The sequence below is a fragment of the Nicotiana attenuata genome, unplaced genomic scaffold, assembly GCF_001879085.1.
Source record: "Nicotiana attenuata strain UT unplaced genomic scaffold, NIATTr2, whole genome shotgun sequence".
Taxonomy (NCBI): Eukaryota; Viridiplantae; Streptophyta; class Magnoliopsida; order Solanales; family Solanaceae; genus Nicotiana; species Nicotiana attenuata.
This window is the reverse complement of record NW_017671634.1, coordinates 232,070-254,633: the sequence shown is the minus strand read 5'-3', so window position 1 is coordinate 254,633 and position 22,564 is coordinate 232,070. Positions and strand designations below refer to the sequence as shown.

General features: G+C 38.2%; 1 protein-coding gene across 2 annotated transcripts; it reads left to right on the top strand.

The window, feature by feature from the left end:
- The first annotated feature begins 7,110 nt into the window (after window positions 1-7,110).
- Window positions 7,111-19,682, top strand: LOC109209408 (double-strand break repair protein MRE11). Of its 2 annotated transcripts, XM_019372666.1 has the most exons (23): window positions 7,111-7,359; window positions 7,663-7,702; window positions 7,962-8,097; window positions 8,308-8,465; window positions 8,902-8,992; window positions 10,049-10,168; window positions 10,245-10,313; window positions 10,397-10,488; window positions 10,630-10,732; window positions 10,830-10,937; window positions 11,025-11,087; window positions 11,199-11,270; window positions 11,414-11,491; window positions 11,596-11,658; window positions 11,777-11,837; window positions 12,777-12,859; window positions 13,397-13,510; window positions 13,640-13,717; window positions 15,341-15,412; window positions 15,536-15,798; window positions 17,491-17,611; window positions 18,339-18,542; window positions 19,258-19,682. In XM_019372666.1, exons 2-23 carry the CDS (start codon window positions 7,686-7,688, stop codon window positions 19,288-19,290), a joined length of 2,199 nt encoding a protein of 732 aa, XP_019228211.1. In that variant the 5' UTR covers window positions 7,111-7,359; window positions 7,663-7,685; the 3' UTR covers window positions 19,291-19,682. The 2 variants fall into 2 exon arrangements, with proteins under 2 accessions (XP_019228211.1, XP_019228212.1); XM_019372667.1 differs by lacking the exons at window positions 7,111-7,359; window positions 7,663-7,702 and having other exon boundaries at window positions 8,021-8,094; window positions 8,304-8,465.
- Window positions 19,683-22,564: the final 2,882 nt, after the last annotated feature.

The window sequence follows — 22,564 nt, the reverse complement described above, 5'->3', positions numbered from 1 at the left end:
CATGTTCTAAACGCTGTAGTATTCGTGCATATAGAAATCCTGTTTAGGATTCTGCATATACATTCTTCTGCATCTCAGCATGTTAGATATCATGTCTTTAGGATTTCATTTATATTTGCTTAAGCGCACTTAGGCTAATTATGAACGCATAAAAGGAATACACTATTTTACTTAGTCTTTGCAATTAACTAGCAATAATTCTATGTGTTGAACACCTAGAACAACATGTTTAGGTAATAATAATAATCTCCAACTGTCTTAATAATCTTGAATAACTACTGAATCCTACTCACGCCTAGGCAAGCCTGGGTAATTACTAAAAAAAACTGGGACTACTTTGGTTAATTATCAACTGCTACAACCAGTAGATAGGCCTGATTCGGACTTCTTTTCTGAGTTATATAATGAATCTGGTTCTGACTCAAACACCCTGCTTTAAGATTTTAAAATTTTAGACCTTAACAGTGTTTAAGTTGTGCTGTTTATATGCATTATTTGCGGAGGTATACATGAGCCTTCTAATTGTTTACATGTCTCCCCTTTAAATGCAGTCCTATGTGATTTTGTATGTCGCCTTAGTCTTTTTACCTTTAAACCTAAGCGTCAACCTAAAACTTCCCTCTTATAGGAATAGTAGTCCTAAGTCCCTCCGGAACTGATAGGGATGGGACGGGTAACAACATGCAATAGAGGTCGAGAGCAATCATCACTTTAATACCTTCACGTGGTGGGAAGGGTAGATATGGATATGATGACCGGTGCGCTAATACCACGTGTGTCCCCTCTTCTGAGGAGTGCCATACCGGGCATTGCATTGATGTGATCCATATTACAAACAAACCTAGGACTCCTTTTACATTCACAAGCATGTTTAGATTATAACTCTTTTCAAAACCTTGCTTTTATTTTTTTCAAACACTTGTGTATTTAAATTCAAAATCCCCTATTACTTGAGCCTTATTTGTTTACTTGCTAATTGCACAAATTCACAAAAAACTATCTGGCCGGGAACCACACTAGTGGATCCTGAGGGGTGCCTAACACCTTCCCCTTAGGATAATTTCAAGCCCTTACCCTATCTCTGGTTACCAAACATAGTTGTAGTTGAACCCCAAAGGTGCCCTAACGCACCTTAAAATTGTTAGGTGGCGACTCTTCAAAATTGCAAAATCCCTTTCCCAAAAGGAAAGAGTTGTCCCAACCAAATGTCATAAACCCGATTTCGCGAGAAAAAGGGGACGCGACAATGTGGTGTCCAGCGAGGGTATTCAGGTGGACCCGAAGAAGATAGAGGCGGTTCAGAGTTGTCCCAGACCGTCCTCAGCTACAGAGATTCGCAGCTTTCTTGGTTTGGCGGGTTATTATCGCCAGTTTGTTCAGGGATTTTCATCTATTGCATCGCCCTTGACCAAGTTGACTCAGAAGGGTGTTTCATTTCAGTGGTCTGATAAGTGTGAGGAGAACTTTCAGAAGCTCAAGGCTACCTTGATCACAGCTCCAGTGTTAGCATTGCCATCAGCTTTAGGTTCTTGTATCGTGTATTGTGATGCTTCGAGAGTTGGTATTGGGTGTGTTCTGATGCAGAAGGGTAGAGTTATTGCTTATGCTTCTCGTGAGTTGAAGCCGTATGAGAAGAACTACCCTGTTCATGATTTGGAGTTGGCCGCCATTGTTCACGCGTTGAAGATTTGGAGGCATTATTTGTATGATGTGTCTTGTGAGGTGTATACTGATCATCGTAGCCTCTAGCACTTGTTCAAGCAAAAGGATCTCAATCTGAGGCAGCGGAGGTGGTTGGAGTTGCTTAAAGATTATGACATTACTATCTTTTATCCGGGGAAGGCCAATGTGGTGGCCGACGCTTTGAGCCGAAATGCGGTGAGTATGGGGAGTTTGGTATATATTCCAGTTGGGGAGAGACCTGTCGCAGTTGATGTGCAGGCTTTGGCCAATCGATTCGTGAGGTTGGATATTTTAGAGCCCATTCGGGTATTGGCTTGTGTGATTTCTCGGTCTTCCTTATATGAGCGCATCAGAGAGCGCCAGTATGATGACCCTCATTTGCTTGTCCTCAAGGACAAAGTTCAACATGATGATGCCAGGGATGTGACTATCGGTGATGATGGGGTGTTGAGGATGCAGGGCCGGATATGTGTGCCCAATGTAGATGGGCTTCGGGAATTGATTTTGGAGGAGGCCCATAGCTCGCGGTATTCCATTCATCCAGGTGCCGCGAAGATGTATCAGGATCTGAGACAGCATTATTGGTGGAGGAGAATGAAGAAAGACATTGTGGGATTTGTAGCTCGGTGTCTCAATTTTCAGCAGGTGAAATATGAGCATCAGAGACCGGGTGGCTTGCTTCAGCGGATGGATATTCCAGAGTGGAAGTGGGAGCAGATCACCATGGACTTTGTAGTTGGGCTCCCATAGACTTTGAAGAAGTTCGATGCTATTTGGGTGATTGTGGATCGACTGACCAAGTCCGCGCACTTCATTCCTATCTGTAGTACTTACTCTTCAGAGCGATTGCGGAGATATATATATCCGGGAGATTGTTCGTTTGCATGGTGTCCCAGTTTCCATCATTTCAGATCGGGGCACTCAGTTTACTTTACAATTTTGGAGGTCTGTACAGCGAGAGTTGGGTACTCAGGTTGATTTGAGCACCGCTTTTCACCCTCAGACGGACGGGCAGTCCGAGCACACTATTTAGATATTGGAGGACATGTTACACGCTTGTGTCATTAATTTAGGAGGGTCATGGGATTAGTTTCTACCGCTCACAGAGTTCGCTTATAATAACAGCTACCAGTCGAGTATTCAGATGGCTCCATATGAGGCTTTGTATGGGAGGCGGTGTAGATCTCCAGTTGGTTGGTTTGAGCCGGGCGAGGCCAGGCTATTGGGTACAGATTTGGTACAGGATGCTTTAGACAAGGTGAAGGTTATTTAGGAGAGGCTTCGTACAGCGCAGTCGAGACAAAAAAACTATGCGGACCGGAAGGTTCGGGATGTGTCCTACATGGTTGGTGAGAAGGTTCTGTTGAAGGTTTCACCCATGAAGGGTGTTATGAGATTTGGAAAGAAGGGTAAATTGAGTCCACGGTTCATTGGGCCTTTTGAGGTACTTCGGAGGATTAGGGAGGTGGCTTATGAGCTTGCTTTGCCACCCAGCTTGTCGAGTGTGCACCCGGTATTTCATGTTTCTATGCTCCGGAAGTATATTGGGGATCCGTCTCATGTTCTGGATTTCAGCACGGTTCAGCTAGAGGGTGATCTGACTTATGATGTGGAGCCAGTAGCTATTTTGGAGCGTCAGGTTCGAAAGTTGAGATCAAAAGATATAGTTTCAGTAAAAGTGCAGTGGAGAGGTCGACCCGTGGAGGAGGCTACCTGGGAGACCGAGCGGGAGATGCGGAGCAGATATCCTCACCTATTTGAGGTTTCAGGTATGTTTCTTGACTCGTTCGAGGACGAACTTTTGTTTAAGAGGGGGAGGATGTGACGACCCGGCCGGTCGTCTCATGAGTTACCGCTCCGTTTTCCCCATTTCTGCTCCTATTTGCTTTGTTTGTCAGTTCTATAGGTGATCGGGTTGGTTGGCTCGGGTTCAGAAAGGTTTTAAGAAGGTTTGAGATACTTAGTCTCTTTTAAGAAAGCTTAAGTTGGAAAAGTCAACCGGATGTTGACTTATGTGTTAGAGAGCTCGGATGTGAGTTCCGATGGTTCGGATAGTTTCGGAAGATGATTTGGGACTTAGGAGCGCGATCGGAATGTGTTTTGGAGGTCCGGAGTAGATTTAGGCTTGAATTGGCGGAGTCGAGTTTTTGGCGTTTTCCGGTTGATAGGTGAGATTTTGATATAGGAGTCGGAATGGAATTCCGAAAGTCGCAATAGCTTCGTTATATCATTTGGGATGTGTGTGCAAAATTTCAGGTCATTCGGACGTGGTTTGGTATACTTTTTGATCAAAAGCGGAATTCGGAAGATTTTAGAACCTTAGGCTTGAATTCGATGTGTTTTGGTGGTTTTGATGTTGTTTGAGGTGTTTTGAAGGCTGGTATAAGTTTGAATGGTAGTATATGATGTGTTTGTGCTGTTGGTTGAGGTCCCGGGGGCCTCGGGGTGATTTCGGATGGTTGACGGGAAGTTTGGAAGTTGGTTGTGGCAGTTGAAGTTTCCCATTGCTATCATAACCGCACCTTCGGCTAGGGGACCGCAGGTGCGGTCTCGCAGAAACGAGTGTATGGTCGCAGCGGAAAAGGCCTGGGAAGGCAGAAACCGCAGAAGCGGTGAAGAACCGCACCTGCGATGGCGCAGGTGCGGATTGGGTGTCGCAGATGCGGAGCTTGGCAATTAAGTGACTTGCGCAGAAGCGCACCTGGGACCACAGGTGCAGGTCCGTAGGTGCGAGTTTGGGACCGTAGAAGCAGTTTAGCTGGACCAGAACGTATAAGTTATTTCCTTCACGATTTTCAGAGGGTTTCACCATTTTTAAAAGCGATTTCGGGAGTTTTGAGCGATTTTTGAAGAAGGATTTCAAGGGAGCTTCATTGAGGTAAGGAATTTGGACCTAATACTCGTTTCTATTGTATTAATCCATGGATTAGGGCTGAAATTAATGGAAATTAAGCCAAAAATGGAGAAACTAGGGCTTAGAAACTTAGGCCTTTGATTGAGGAATTGAAGGACCATTTGTGGTTGGATTTTGGAACTTTTGATATGTATGAACTCGTGGGGAGATAAGGAATTTATTAACGTAAAATTTATCTAATACGTGGGCCGGGGGGTCGGGTTTTAGTAATTTCGGGAATTGCATTATTTTTCGATTATTTTCGAGTGGGTTTTGTCCCTTTAGCATATTTTGATGATTACGTTATGATTTTGGTAGATTCGGAGTACCGGAGGCCAATTCGAGGGGCAAAGGCATTGCGAGCTAGAGTTTGGGCCGGATTGAGGTGAGTAATGATTTTAAATGCTGTTCTGAGGGTATGAAACCCCGGATCACACAGTATTCGGCTATGTTGAGGTGACGCACACGCTAGATGACGAGCGTGGGATCGTGCACCGTTAGGGATTGTGACTTAGTCCATCCCGAATGATTGTTTTACTGCGTATTTGATAGCTAATTGTTGATATTATTATGTTTTGGGCTAAATGCCATATTTGGGCTTCGTGCCAACTGTTTGGACCCTTAGGGGATTTTTACCGATATTTTCCTCACTGTTTGACTTCATACTTGTGCTCAGTCATGCCATATTTTACTGTTTTCAAAACTCAACCATGTTACTCTGTTTTAAACACTTTAAATGATATTTTAAAAGATATTTTGAGCTGAGCATCATGTTTACTGTTGCCCGAGAGGCTTATGAGATTCTGACTGAGTAAGGTCGAGGGCCTGTATTGTGAGGTTACTTTTGGGTCGGGCTGCACGCCGCAGCGGTGATATACTGAGTATGATAATGAGGCCGAGGGCCTGAGATTGTACGCCACGAGGTGGCTTGTAATTGATATGAGGCCGAGAGCCTGTTTATGATGCCACGAGATGGCTTGATATTGCGCTTGGGCCGTAAGGGGCCCCTCCCGGAGTCTGTACACCCCCAGTGAGCGCGGGTACCCATTGAGATATGAGATATAGCCCGAGGGGCTGGTATTGTTCTGTGATATTGACCGAGGGGCCGATTCTGTTGTTACTTTGCCCGAGGGGCAGTTCTTATGTGTTTACCATTTCTAGTTGTTTTTCCTATATATTGTTTGACTGCTTAAGAGGTGTTTTATGAGATATCACTGTTTAATTATGTTTACTGATTTTGTTCGGCCTCTTATAGCTTAATATTGTGTTTAACGTGATTTTATTCGCTCAGTCTTCATTTATTGTTATTACTCACTGAGTTGGAGTACTCACTTTACTCCTTGCACCCCTGTGTGCAGATTCGGGCGCTACAGGTCCTGCTAGCGAGGGTTGAGGGCTGTCCAGCAGACTTCCGGAGATCCACTAGGTAGCTGCCCGGCGATTCGCAGCCCAGTGCATTCTCCCTCTATTTTATTTTCCTTCCTGATTCAGTTATGTAGTAGTGGAGTAGACTTTCAGACTTGTAGTATTGTTTTAGATGCTCATGACTGGTGATACCCCGATGTCGGGCAGTGTCGGTTTTTAATTCCGCAAATCGTACTATTCACTGATATTTGGGATTTTAATTCGGTTAAAGACTTAGTGTTTATTATTTTAATTGCTTAAAGTGAATTGGAAGGGTGTCGGCTGGCCTTGTCTTCACGAGAGGCGCCATCACGACCGGGTCCAGGTTTAGGGTCGTGACAGAAAACCTATGTATACTACACAAGTATGAAGGAAAAGAAAAACTCCGAATAAGTAGTAGCACCAAAATTACTAAACAGAAACTTATAGCTTCTAAGATTTTCACTAAAACTTTGATTTTCGTTTAGGAGACAGTTGTGTTCGTTACTGATAGATAGGAGTAAAACTTTACCCATAAAAACTTCATATGAGGTCTAATTTCTTAGGATTAAAGAACAAAAATTAGATATTTTTTGCACTAGTATTAGTGTATAAACTCTTACCATAAAGTTACCTGCACGCCAAAATGGCATGACCAGAGTCGAAGTTAAAGAGCACCTACCACAACATCTTGACGTAGAAGATCATGAAATGAGCCATTCGTGCTGATAACGTGTTACGAAACTTAGCTCAAAGTAAGAATATAAAATAAGAAAATAGACAAGAATGTAGGGGGCAAGAGAGAAGAGATTCTTATTTCTTCCATGTATTCAAGTGTGTACAATGTGGTGCCAAAACCTCTATTTATAGGATTACATAGAGGCATATAAAAGAATGCCATAAACATGACATTAAACATTTGAGATCATGGAGGAAGATCATGGGGAGGTTATGGAGGTGCGGGAGTTACAACTATAATGGTGAGAAGTAGTGGGAGTTATTTAAATAATGAAGAAAAATAGTGGGAGTAACTTCTTTAGGAATTATATACATCCACTACAAAATATAATATTTCATAACAAAAAATCACTTTTACTTCAAGAACTCATTAATCTTTCTTTCTTTCTACAGGTGTTTTGTTTCATGTACTATAAAAAATAAAAAATAAAATAAAATTACACACTACAGATTTCCAAATTCCGATAGGCACAGCCCCGAACTCAGTGTCAGCACAGTTTTCCTCTTTTAAATTCCCCGCCAGGCTACTACTCACAGAGTTGCAGCGGCAGCTCACTATCTCTGAACTTGGCTTCCTCATGTTCTTCGAGAAATCAGCAACTCTTTCTCAAATCTCTACTTCCTTTTCTGTTGCTCCCCGATTCTTGCTTGGCAACATCGAAGTAAAACTTTCTGATACTTGTTTGACATTTCATTTATGTAGCTAGGGTTTTTTATTTTTAAAGCATTTTAACTATTGCTTTCATGTTACTTCTATAATTTTCAATTATTAAATCATATAACTGGCGTTGTAAAAAAAAATTTACATTATCGGTGGATTTTAACTTGTGATAGCAGTTTAGCTACCATTTTTACCATATTGCTAATAATTAATGCTTATCAAAACATTTAACTATAATTGGACTTGATTGTGTAAATATTGTAACTCATTTTCAATTGTTCCTTTTTCATTGCTGTTGCTGCAGGTTAAGCGATAATCTTCCATCAAATGGACGAATCTTCAAGGTAACAGAAAGAATGAAGGAAAAATAATATAATGCCTGTTAAGTAGTTTATAACAATTTTTAGTACGTTCTGTTAATTAGAACATGTGAAATTAAAAGTTTTTTTAAAACTAATTTCAAGTTGAATTGATCAGCTTGTTTTATAAATGCATGGTTTCTATGTTTATGATATTTTAGATTTTAGTTTTGCTTTGAAAGTGTAGAACTTTATTGAAGTCTACAATAGATGCAATATGAATATAATTGGAAAATTTTCTCAGGGAAGAGGAGATCGACACGGTTAAGATCCTGGTTGCTACAGACTGTCACTTAGGCTATATGGAGAAGGATGAAATACGTAGGCATGATTCATTTCAGGCATTTGAAGAGATATGTTCGATTGCGGAGAAAAAACAGGCAAAAAATAATTTATCTTCTTCATTTGGCTTTTATAAATTTGCTTGTATCTCTTGGTTGAAATAATATGCCATTCCTCAGTTATTTATTCTTATATTTTGTGCCAATTATCTATGATCCATCTAGAAAAAAGGGGGTGAAAACTAAGTATGAGATTTTGTTGGAATCTAGTAAATATTTGAGTTTCATTGACTTTCAGTTTGGCTCCAGGTGGACTTTGTGCTTCTCGGTGGTGATCTATTTCACGAGAATAAGCCTTCCAGGTCAACACTGGTGAAAGCCATTGAGATTCTCCGTCGTTATTGTCTCAATGATCGACCTGTGCAATTCCAAGTTGTTAGTGACCAGACGGTGAACTTTGCTAACATGTAATAACCATTTATCTGAACTTTGCTAACTTGTAATTATTATTTTCCTCTTATTTTCATTCTTTAGTAGCGTTCCATAAATTCCTCAAATGCCTCTTTCTTCTTTTCTTTTTGTGTTTCCTTTCCTTTTGATAAGTATGAAAAATCCATATATGCCTTCTTCATTTATCTTTTAATGGGAAGGGAAATTTCTGTTCTCCCTTCTGAAAATTGACACCTCATTTGTGGAAAAATGATTGAAAATTTTGAAACAATAATCTTATGCTCGGCTTGCTCCTCCTTTTGTATGTTCTATGAGAGGATATCTTTTCCTGCAAAGTTAGTTTATCTAAAAATTTGCTTTGCAATTGATTCTTCCCTATAAATTCATTTACATTTATTTCTTTGTTAATATAAATATTTCTGTTATTCTTAATCTTCTGTGGATCTTATTCAGGTTTGGTCATGTAAATTATGAAGATCCTCACTTTAATGTGGGGTTGCCTGTTTTTAGCATTCATGGAAATCATGATGATCCAGCTGGTGTGGTATGGATTCTATGAAAGTTGCTTTGTTATTATTCTATTGATTGACCAGCAAGACTATTTTTGATCATACCGCTGTTGGTCTTCAATGTGATTGTGTTAAAAATTAAGTAAGAACCAATTAACTTTGCCAGGAAGATGGCTTGAGCTATTCATCCTCCTTCGCAGGGGAAACAATGTATAGCTGACAAGCAAGATGTTAAATTTGTGCAAAAATGAATAAGAATATATAAAACAACAAGAGGCAATAACTACAGAAAAGGAATTTGTTTATCCTTGTCTAATAGTTTCTATCTTTTCATTTGTCTAAGGTGGACAATATCTATGAGCATCAGCTATTTCTAATGCAGGAAATGGATTTGTTGAATTGTTACTACGGGAAGAACTTAGGTTCTTGAAAGCTACTTGTTAGTAGCTTATGTAGAATAAAGAGATACTTCATTTTGAATGGCTAACCTTTTTCTTTTCAGTCTAATTTTCATATGGGTGCTTTAGATTTTACATGTTTTCTCCCATAGAGCAATTTGGGTTTTGACCCCTGGAGGTGGTTTTGTCCTGGCTATGACACCACCTCTCACACTGATTCTACATGTAATTTTTTCTAATTCTTAATTGAATGTGTCATTAAGAAAATTGTGAAGGCTTGAAAGAAAAGCTCTAATTGGATTTGGAGAAATGATAATAGGTGCATGGAGAAGTGTCAAAGTGGTGACTTTGTGTATATAATATTTACTGAAGTTTTTTTAAATGAAAATGAACAATGTTTTGGGATGGAGTAAAACATGAAGGTGGGTATTCAATTTTACACGGAAGGTTCAAAATAGATTATTTGGAGATTGGACCTGTCTGCATCTTTGTGCTGATGAACTTAAACAACTCTTAATTTGCTGCTTTCAAGATAAAGCTAATGTTAGGCTGACGCCAACATTATTTATTGGACTAGCATCTCAAAATTATTCTTATGAATCAATGAGCCAGAATACTTTATTGAAGATGTTGAGTTACCATCTTCTTTCTTACATGCTGATCTGGAGTTAATGTTGTCCACTTATGTTACAGGATAACCTATCTGCCGTTGATATCCTTTCCGCATGCAATCTTGTTAACTATTTTGGTAAAATGGATCTTGGTGGTTCTGGTGTTGGGCAGATTGCTCTCTACCCTATCCTTATCAGGAAGGTCTGCTTGTGGATATCTTTAATAAGTGGCTGCCGAGTTTGAAGTGTGATTTTATTTCTAACTGCATGCATTGCAGGGTTCAACATCAGTAGCTCTTTATGGTCTTGGGAATATCAGGGACGAACGCTTGAATAGAATGTTTCAGGTATTGTTTCTAGTTCCTTTTTCAGATCTGTCTGGCTGCTTGACAAAAACAGATTCTAATTGTGTTCCTTTTGGTACTTGAAGACACCACATGCTGTGCAATGGATGCGACCTGAGGCTCAGGAAAGGTGTCAAGTCTCGGACTGGTTCAACATTTTGGTACTTCACCAAAACAGGTTGGTTAAGATACTGCCAGATGATAATAACTGAAAATCTCCTCTCTTAACATGTTTAAGATCTGCGCTAAGTTTTAGTAGAACAATTGAAATTTTCGTTTGAGTAATAATGCTCCTCTCGTTTCTTGCCACATTTTCCAGAGTAAAGACAAATCCGAAAAATGCAATAAATGAGCATTTCCTGCCTCGCTTTCTGGATTTTATTGTGTGGGGCCATGAACATGAATGTTTAGTGGACCCTCAGGTACTACTAATTCTGAAGCTTCTTGGTTTCTGTCCTCGCCTTTTAAATTACTTCCCTTCATGTGAAGTAGGTCAGTTGAAGCTTATCTTTATTACAGGAGGTCCCAGGTATGGGTTTTCACATTACTCAGCCAGGTTCTTCTGTTGCAACATCACTGATTGAGGGTGAATCAAAACAAAAACATGTACTCCTCTTAGAGATTAAGGTTGTGCTTTATGAATTCCATCTTTAAATCTTCTTTATTTTGTTGGTCATGCTTTTATATTTGAGTAATAGTTTCTACTTTACATAGGGAAATCAATATCGCCCAACAAAGATACCTCTGAACTCAGTGCGGCCTTTTGAATATACTGAGGTAGCTTCTTTTATCCACCACAACCTCTATGCTGAGGTAGCTTGTTTTCGTAACTACGTCCCTACACAAAGGATTTATTTTGAATTCATTTTCAAATGGTGCATGGTACAGGTAGTGCTGAAGGATGAACCTGATATTGATCCTAATGATCATAGCTCGATTCTTGAACATTTGGATAGCGTAGTATGTCTATTCTCCATCTTTCAATCCTTCGTGTTTGTTCAGGATATTAAATGATAAACCTTTTGTACATTTGTTAATTTCTGTTGCTTTAGTTGAGAAGTTTATGACTGTGATTACTTTTGAACAACTTCTAATTGTGATAGGTCAGGAGGTTGATAGAAAGATCTAATCAAAAGGCTAATAGTGAATCTGTTGTAAAGCTCCCCTTAGTTCGAGTAAAGGTGGTTTTATTATGCATCGTGTTTCACTTTGTATTCATTGCCCTTCTCCCTTTTTAATTGTAGTGCCAAAATTGATGTTCCTTTTTGGATGACCGATCTGACAGGTAGACTACTCTGGGTTTATGACTATAAATCCTCAAAGGTTTGGACAAAAATATGTGGGGAAGGTACTTCTTATACTAACTGCTAGATCAGGGTTCTATTTAATCCCTTTTTTTTGCAGTCCGGGCCTCTCTCTCTAGCGAGATGCATACAACACTGGTCATGACATTTTCAAATTTATAGGTTGCCAATCCGCAGGATATTCTCATTTTCTCAAAATCATCAAAGAAGGCTGGAAAGGAAGGTAATTTACGGTTTTCTTGGAATGAAGAATCTACTTACATTTCTTCGCCATGCGAGTCTAGGCCACCAGGCTGGCCCTTTCCATGGCTTTTCATCGATTACTGGATTTTGTGTTCCACAATTTACTGGTTTAGTGCTGCCAAAGTGACCGTGTGATCACTCTGTAGGCAATGACTGTCTGATTCTTGCTCATAAGTCATAACTTGACCTAATCTAATTCATTTATCTCATGAAGACTCTGCACTTCTTGGGTTTGATACTCTATTGAGATTGAATCTCAAGCTATCCATCTTAGACTGTCATAAGATAGTCTCCAATTTATCATGAAGGAAACTTATACCATCTATGTACTGTTGAATCATATGATGTCGCACTTGGGTATATAAGGGCATCTTATGGGGTTTAAAAGGTCTTGGACTACTCCATCCATTGCATTAATATTTTGGTGGGATGTTGAAATTCTTCATGCATACAACCAAACAGATTATATGGGCCGTTATAAGCTTCTACATTCAAATTTCCCCCCTAATTTTTTAGAGAACAAACAGTATCTTGTGACCTGAAAGTTTCCCGTTGCTTAATATAACAATAGACACTTTCAACTTTCATATCAGTGTTTATTCCAAGTTGAACTGGAACATTCATTTTATCCAGACTGAGCGTTACAGTTCCTCTAGAAGATTGGTATAGAAGAATATCTTATCGTTGCTCCAGATATTTTCACCATTCTGGCTTTTTATCTTTTTTTTTTACCATCTCCAATGCAGATACGTACTTATAATGCTAAAAGATAATTCATCCATGATCCATCATTTTGGATACCTTGATTCTCCTTACATCCTAGCTTCTCTTGATTTTTTATTTTCTATTTTTAATGATATTGTAATATACACTATTTTTTATCATTTCACATATATTAACATTTGTTTATTTCTTGTAGCTAAATTTGATGATTCTGAGCGGCTTCGCCCTGAAGAATTGAATCAGCAAAACATTGAAGCTTTAGTTGCTGAGAGCAATTTGGTAGGTATCAAGTCAAGTTTGAAAGCTTTTCTCATTCTGATGTCCCCGATCACCTGTTCTATAGTTCAATATTTGAGTTTTTATTACTATATATCCAAAACAGTAGCATATAATGTTTTAGTTTTTCGAGTTCAAGAGTTTTCTTTGGTTCCTCTATGCTGTGGGAAAACTAAGTTTCCTAAACGCGAAAGAGAACGTACTCTTGGCAGCACACTTGAGTTTCCAGTAGGGCATCTTTATCGATTATCCTGGACCTTTTCTCTCTTTGAACACCCTCTTTTACCCCCTCTCTTCACCCTCTTCTAGTCTACTAAATGGGGTTTTCCTTGTTTACCGCATAATATATCCAACTAGCGGTTAAAGAACAAGCATGTATCTAACAGTAAAACATTTTGACTCTCGCAATTAGTGTATAATCAGAAGATTTGACAAGAGCAAGCACAAGTGGAATGCATCTTGACGCTGAAAACAGTACATCAAAGTCCTCATTTGTTTTTCAATATTTTAGAGCTATCTAATAATGATTTTATGCTACAGAAAATGGAGGTACTTCCAGTCAGCGATCTGGATGTTGCGCTGCACAATTTTGTTAACAAGGACGACAAAATGGCTTTTTATTCTTGTGTACAATACAACCTTGAGGAAACTCGAGTGAGTATGTCATTTTGTTATGCGGTAGTCACTGTAATTAGGGATGTTGCTATATTCCATTTTTTTTCCAACTCCTACATATATGTTACTTTAATTGTGCGGTACTAAGTTTGAAATATTTCTTAACAGAATAAAATAGCTCGTGATTCAGATGCAGTGAAATTCGAAGAAGATGATATAATTTTAAAAGTTGGAGAATGCTTAGAGGTAAGAATTTTATATCTTTCACCTTGAAACCACCTTTGATGAGGTATATGCTATTTTTGTAGTGGTGGGGAATGATAATTTGGACTCTGTTAAGTAGTCCATGCATCAAGATTCCCCTTAAAGAAGAGCTTGTACCTTCTCTATTCTCTTCCCTTTTTACTTTGGTTCACAGTTTCAAATGGGGAAAGATAGGTTGGGCACTCATTCCATATCTCACAAAGGGGAGATATGCAGCTAAACAATACTCCCTCCGGTTCACAATAAGTGACCAATTTGCTTTTAGCACGCCCATTAAGAAAATACTAAATTCTATACAAAAAAATACCTACTATGACTAAACTACCCCTAATTAAACATTTAATGTGAGGAGTAAAAAAACTTTTTAGGGATATGTACATAGGGGTTATTTTGTAAAAACAAATTGAATTCTTTCTTGATTACATAACTGGACACTTATTTTGAACCAAAATGAAAAAGAAAATTGGTCACTTATTATGAACCGGAGGGAGTAGAAAAAGTATATTTCACGTGCAGCAATTGGCTTTCGCTCTCATGGTAACTGATATGAATTATGGTCCCAAACAGTCATTGAGATATGTGATTCTTGAATCTGTTCAAGTGGGGAGTCAGTGAACTTGATGCAAGAATTTCATGGGTTTATTTGTTTGCAGAAGTTTTAAGCGCACAGAAATAATTCCCAGCTAATAGCTTCTGAAAGACAGGGTAAAAAAGGAGGAGGCTTCCACCAAATAAGAAGAGATGCTTGAGGAACTAACAATTTTCTGATGACTGCTTAATTCCTGATCTATGAAAAACAGACAGGGTGCCACGTTTTATGTGGTGCTTTTATATTATCCATGGATCACGTGCAAACGTGTCAGTTCACAGTGCAAATGTTGGAGCAGCTCAACATGTTGGGGCTCTCTTGCAGTTCTTTTCTTGCTCTATTTTGTCCTTTCTTGTTGCTTTCCAGTTCTTTTAGGGTGGGTGAGGTGGTGATTTTGTTCCATCGAAGCAAGTAGGTTGGACAATCACTGAGAGAAGGAAGCGGAAACTCAAATAGCAGCAAAGAACCACAAATGCCTTTTATATGCTTGGGCATGTGATAGTGTTAATTGACTTTGTTGTCTGCAAAGAGAAGCTTAAGCCAAAGAACGAAAAGAGAACAGCTGGAAAGTTAGATTCTTAATTATTCAATTCTGTGCTGCTGTCCAGGTTAACAGAGTTAAAACTTAAAGATGACCTTCAAGTCTGGCCCGTAAGGTCCATTCACAATTGTTCGCTATACAATTCAGATGACATAAACAATTTGCATGTGCTTGTGTCACTTGTTCAGTCAGCTTAAATGGAGGCAATTACACATATTGCTAGTTCAAATTTAGCCAAAGATGGAAAGCAACAGTCTTGGAATGTTGAATAGAGCTGTTCTTTTTTGCTTGGAACTAGATGGGCGCAGAAGTTCTTCCGCACATTCTATGATTGTGAATTCACTAATTGCATAAAATTGCTTATTCAGATGTATTTTTCTTGATTGTTCTTATAATTATGTGTGCTTGTAAGTTTCACAATGCCATTACTGTCATGTGATGTTCTGAAGTCTTATATCAAATATGGCTTTTGTAGGAACGTGTCAAACAAAGAGCTACACAGAATAAAGATGATCAACCTTTCTCCTTTAATGGACAGTCCTTGGAGGTATTCCTTGTGATTTTTACGTGAGGATGATCTTATAGCGTCAATGTCCATTATTATATTTGTCTAAAGCATGTATAATCTAAGGGCATCTGATCCATAATGATTAAGGACATGTGTTCTCAGGATATCAGAGGCAAAAGTACTGCAGTAGGATCAGCAGTTTCATTCAGTGATGATGAGGACACCACTATGCACTCCGCCTCAAAGTCTACTGCCGGTAAAGGAAGAAAGGAGTCATCTCAATCTTTTAGATCCTCTCGTGATGCTCCTGAAGTTAGCAAGACCTCTTCAAGGGGAAGGGGTAGAGGCAGAGGCAGAGGAAGGGCTTCCAATAGCTTGAAGCAGACAACTCTTGATGCATCTTTGGGATTCCGTCATTCACAGAGGTTTGTCCTGGATTCCTAATAGTGATGCTCCAACGTTGCGTATTTTTGCCCTGTTTCTAGTCTTCTTTACAAAGTCCCAGTTTTGCTATAGTTTATTCACATGTAGAAGCTTTTGCTTCGAGTTGTGCTTGTTTCTTGCCTTCTTTGGCATCGAAGGGTTTTATATGTGGCTTGTTGCTGTTGTAAGCATTGAGCATCAAAGGAAGTTTCATTATATTTCTGAACTCCAAGCTACATTTAGCTTGCTAAGTATATAAAGCAGGATTGAACCAGAATACAATCGCCTTGAGCAAATATAGGAGGCATGTGTCATTGGTCACACAAAAGCTTCTTGGTGAGACAACAAAGAATACCCAACATAAGATGCTTCACGCTCTTTTTGTTGCAGTAGCAGATAAAATTCTCTGCTGCTTTTCTTAAATAATAAGCAAATAGATAACAATATTTTTGCTCTAATCTGTGCAAAATAAGCAATTATAGCTACTACTTACAAACATTGATGTTTGCTGTTTGTTTTGGCTTTTTATTTCCTATATAAACTTAAACTTTCATCAAATTATTACGATATATAGATAGCAGTTTTGATTTTTCAATTTCATATTCTTTAAACTTCTTATTCCTTTGAAGTTTGATTTGCTAGTTTTATTTCTTATAACTTAATTGTTAATGGGTATTAACACTCCTAAAAGAAAGAGGAATTATTTGCTGATCATGGAAGGACAACAAGAGAGAGGAGGAGCTAAATATTCTACACCAGTGAACTCATTTGTGTGCGTATATATTCTGCGTGGCAATAAGTGAATCTATGCGTATTTCCGTGATAGCATTAATTTTGTGGAAAAATATCATAGCAGAACTTAAATTTAGTCTTGAAATGGCCATGACTCCAAAGCAATTAATATTTGAAGTCAGATAGGAAAAGAAAATTTTGGGACAGAGGTAACATTAAATTATATATTAGGGTAAGAATGCACTAAATTAAAATGGTGAGTCAATGATATGTTTATTGAAATCATTTTTGTTTTATGCAACCATTATAAAAAGAGGTGAAAAGGGGTATAAATAGGACTAAGATGCCCAACTTTTCTAAAAACAGAAGAATTAAGTTGTTACGAATGATAAACAAGTGAGAAGTTAATTGAAATCACTTTTCATTGATTGTTCACATTATAAAAAGGAAAGAGAGCGGGCTAAAATACAACACAAATCAACAAGACGCCCAACTATTTTAAAGACGGATTAAGTCGTCACCTCTTTTAAATGTTTGCATAACGCCCCCAGGGCCTAGCTCAAGTGGCAAAGGGTGGTGGATTTGTGTCTTAGGTCACAAGTTCAAGCCCCCACACCATGCAAAGTAAAGCCTGGTATTTAAGTGGAGAAGGGTAGAGGGGCGGACCCATTATCCACCGAGTTTCGAAGGCTGCGGTTGGTCCAAAGGATCGGCCCCAGACGGATTTCTCGGTCATCAAAAAAAAAAATGTTTGCATAACACGAAGGATCTTCATATGAGAAAAGAAGCATTATCTTCAACATTTTGTAGTGTCAGCTTTTACGAATAAAACTTTACCAATCAACATAGTTGATAGCTGTTTGCTTCTCCTTTAGAATTTTGCTATAAATTTAGGTAATATAAGCATTATTTGTAATTACTCCATGCCATTAAAGTCCTTTACATAAACTTTGTTGCTGCAGATCTGCATCGATTGCTGCATCTGCATCAGTGCGAAGTATTGCTGAAGATGATGAGAATGTGGAATCTCCTTCAAGTGATGAGGATGCTAAACAGGACACAAATGCTATTGCTGAAAGCTCAGTAGGTTCTGTCTTCCTTATTGAATACATTTCTTGCTCCAAGCACTTCTCCTCCCTGGTTTAGAAAGCTGTCTTAGGAAAGGAAAAAAAGGAGTATTGGAAAGAAGGCATATACCTTGCACTCAAATAATTGCAGTCTTCTATGAGCATTACATTGTATTATATACAATTAACGCCAACCTTCCTCACACTGCCTAAGGATAGAAAGCAAAAGATTGGAAGTGTTAAAAAAGGCAATTAAACCTTTGCACGAGTGATATTAAGAAAATTCTAGCTCTTCTTTATTGCCTGAGAATTGCAGTTAGAAAATACAAATGTGAATAAAGAACTTAAACTCAAGTAACAAGGAAGACAGTGGATGCCTATTCTATTTACTGATAATTTGTGGAGACCTCGACTCGCTCTTCAGTCCACGTTTGCCCACTTAACCACACTGCTAATCAGCCCCATTAACATGGTACACTCACTTTTGCATTGAGAGTAAGGAATCAGGAGATCCAGTTTCTTTGAACTACTGAACAATGTATTACTGGCCAGTGTAGTAACATTAAACGGCACCACTTCAGTTTGAATCTGTTTTCCCCTGTGGAGTTGTATTTTGGATAGTGTGCATGAAAATTCCAAAGACTGGATGGTGAAAAGTATTTCCTAAATATCAGTTTTCTGTCTCACTTCCTCCTGCTCTATGTTACGCAATAGCGCCTTTATATGCTGTCTCTCATTGCTAGGGCGATGACAAGACAATCCAGGGCAAAGGACGCAAAAGGGCTGCTCCAAGGGGAAGGGGTAGAGGTTCAACAACAACGGCTAAAAGGGGAAGAAAATCAGATAGCACCTCGTCTTCACTTCAAAGGATGCTCATGGATGTAGATGAAGAAGAAGATGATGATGATGATGACATGGCAAAGAAAGAAAATAGACCTCGACCTCGGGTAAGTGATATCAAAAAGTTAGTATTTGGATTGGATCATATAGCTGTTTTAAGGCAATGTTTATACTATTTAGACACAAAATAATTATATTTAAAATATAATTATATTTCTTCATCATAAGATATTATCCCGTTTAAGTTGTTGTTTGCTCCTTCTTGAGTGTGCTTATACTTTGCTGCTTCCTTTATAGTTATGTCTTTATAATTATCCTAGTGAGAAACTCGATCAAGAATACCCTTCTGCAATCTGGTATAGGGCTTTAGTTTATATCTCATCATTAGGCATGATCACCTGAATACTTTCAGTCACTTCAAATGAAATGTCTAATTAGATTTCAGGGGCTCTTTTCTGAAGAAATGAAATCTAAATTGTGTTATTGGAGAATTGATGGGAGAACAAAGTAAATTAAGATTTATGAACTCTTGCAGCTTTCTTCCTTTTGAGGTACAGGAGAAATGGGGACTGAACTTAAATATTGTACTCAGCTCCATGTAGGTATTGATAAATATTCAAGAATTCTGATATTGAGGAAAGGTGCAAAGTAATTACAGGAATTGCTCATGACAAAGAATAAGATGCATGCTCTGGTTATTCTTGTAGACTGTTACCTCTGTATCACTGAGCATTGAAAACCTGATGCATTTTGCCTCACCTTATAAAGCAAAGTTTGCTTTTCTAGGTCGAACATGGCGTGAATAACTAATGTTCTTTGCAGGTAACAAGGAATTATGGTGCTTTAAGGAGGTGACTGTAGCTGGAACATCTGATACCATTTGTTCCATTCTGGGATGTTGATTGTGTGGACTGAATTTGCATAGCGAGGTGTAAATATACACTAGTGAGTTGCAGATGTATTTTTGGTTTTTCAGCGGCTTTGTATTGCCATGGTTGATAGGTTAGGAGTAGTTGTTTGTTTACGGGTACAGTTGGCTTCAAAATCTAATCCAATTTTGGATCTGCATTTGCTCTAATGAACTAGGCGACATGGTTATGTTTCTTCCGGTGAGGTTTATCAAGTGTCTTGCAAGTCAAGATAAAAAAAAAAACAGCAGAAGTGGCTTTCCTTTTTTTCTTTATCCACACACTGACTGAAGACAGATCTTATATGAGCTATGTCAATTTTGATCGGCTTCTTCTGGATTACCCTTTTTATGGAATTTGTAGAGTCAGCAATCTTTTTGGTACCCAAACTGGATTTCCACTATTCTTTACAGTTGAGAATTAACTCACCTGGCTTTTATTAACCACAAAAAAGAAAAAGTAATTTGGTGTTGAACATTACCAAGTTAATGGTCTTGAAACTCTAAGAGCTAAGAACTTGTAGTCTTATAGTGAATTTTTCGTGAAATAAATAGGTAATTTCTGGATTTTTAGTTTTGACAGATAGGGGCGTGAGGAGGGCGAAGTGCAGCAATAGCCACTTTTAAGCCTGCTATTTTGTATTCACAATTTACAATGTATTTAAAGATTAACCATTTCACCCAAATTTCAGGACTAAGTATCCTGAGTTTGGAAATTCAGGATCTGAGTTTGGAAATTCAGGACTTAGTGTCCTGAATTTTTGAGCTGCTAACTTGAAATTTTAGGACTAAGTGTTTTTTAAAATTTAGGACATAAGATCCGAATTTCTGGACACAATTTTCGAACTTTAGGACATTTGAACTTTGAGGTTTGAACTCTAGGACGTTGTATCCTGAAGTTCGAGCAAAATTGACTAATCTTTAAATATATTGTAAAGTATGAATATATTTTAAACAACATACTTAAAAGTGGCTACCTCATGTCTTTTCCACACGTGAGGAGGAGATATATGGTGGGCTTCTCTGGTGATGAATGAGGGGCGGAGTTTTAATGAATTTGGAGGGCGATATGCACAGATAGCCATTAATAGCACATGTCTTTATTTTTAAGTCACTGTTTTAAATGTCTTTAGTCTTTAGCCACTGCTTTAATAAACTTTTACCTGCCTGGGCGAAAATACCCTTCTGTTATAAGCTTATACCTACGCTCCTTATTAACGATCAGCAGCAACAGAACGTAACTAACTTCCGAAGCAGCAACAAAGGCTGTGATCGTCCAAAATTGCAGAAGCTTCTCTTCCGATTTCAAACTATAGAATTCAACTTTCTCGTCCAAAAATCGACATAAAATTACAGTAAGTTATGCTTTTGTGTGTTTCTGTTGATTTTTATTTCGTTACTAGGAATTTGATTTTTTTTGCTTTTCTGGATTGATAACGTTAAGGACATCGTGCCCTGTGATTATTCTATAAATATTGAGGACATAATGTTAAGGATTTGGTGTCCTTAACATGACTGTTGTTACTAATATTAAGGACATGGTGTCCTGATTTTGCAAATTGTATTGAAAAAGTTAAGGACACAATGTCCTTAACTTTTTTGTTGTTGTACTGAATATTAAGGACATAGTGTCCTGGTTTTGCAAATTGTTTTGAAAAAGTTATGGACACTTGGTCCTTAACTTAGAATTCCAAGTTCAAAAGTTAAGGACACTTCATCCTTAACTTACAGTTACAAGTTCAAAAGTTAAGGACACTTGGTCCTGAAGTTTGAGTTCCAAGTTCAAAAGTTAAGGACACTTGGTCTTGAACTTCAAGTTTCAAGTTCAAAAGTTAAGGACACATGGTCCTGAACTTCAAGTTTCAAGTTCAAAAGTTAAGGACACATGGTCCTGAACTTAGACTTACAAGTTCAAAAGTTAAGGACACTTGATCCTGAACTTTGACTTACAAGTTCAAAAGTTAAGGACACTTGGTCCTGAAGTTTGAGTTCCAAGTTCAAAAGTTAAGGACACTTGGTCCTTAACTTTGAATATCAAGTTCAAAACTTAAGGACACTTGGTCCTTAACTTTGAATTCCAAGTTCAAAAGTTAAGGACACTTGGTCCTGAACTTACAGTTCCTGTCCTTAATTTATACAAGGATTGCTCTATAAATATGTCCTGAATTTCCCATTCTCTCGACTTGCAGGATGGAAACAATATGTATTATAGTTGCTTTTAATGGTAGATGGACTGCAGACTATAAGTATCTTGATCATCAAACAAAGCTTGTTCTAGTACTTGAGGCAATTCGATTTGAAGCAATGATATGTTTTGATATCAACCTGGGAACAGGCAAGGGAATGCTTGTATCCAAATATTTAGATCTTCACACATGTATAGAGTTACTAAAAAGTCATTCACTCTTCAAGGGCTGTCGTTTCATTGTTGATGTTTCGGAAAGAGTTTTTGGATCTACAAGCATCTTTGAACATGTCAACAGAGAAAATCAATATGACAATCAAAACAAATGCCAACAGATAATGGAAATAGATATGATTGAAGCTCAACCAATAACTGAGGAGGTGCTTCAAACATTTAATTATATTCAAGTGGAAGGACAAAGCATTATAGAGATTGACAACGAACATGCTTTGGGTATTCAAGTCTTAGAGAGTGCACCAGTAATAGAAGAAGTTGCTGAAAAAACCTCTATTCAACTAACTAGACGAAGCTCAAATTCGAAACAAAAAGAATCCCCAACTACGATATTAAGAGAAAATGCTTCGTTGGATGAAATAAAAGTGGGATCAATATTTGACAAAAAGAAGAGTATAATTAACTGTTTTTCGAATATAGCAATTAAAGGACATTTTTGAATTCAAGGTTGTTAGATCAAGCTCAACAAGATATTCGTTGAAATGCAATGATGATAGGTGTGGGTGGTGTGTGCGTGCTTTCAGAGTTAAAGATTCAACACTGTTCAAGATAGTAAATATTGAGAAAAATCATGACTGCTCAGTTAGCACTATGAAAGCTGATCAAAGGCATGCAACTTCAAAGTTGATTAGTGATTGCATTATTGACAATCTTCGAGACCCAAGGTTTGAAGTTACACCAGCTTTTGTCATGGCAGAAATGCAAAAATCGCATGGACTAGACATTGGGTATCACAAGGCATGGCGTGCTATTCAACGTGCTTCAGCTTTAATAAGAGGAACTCCTGAAGAGAATTATGAATT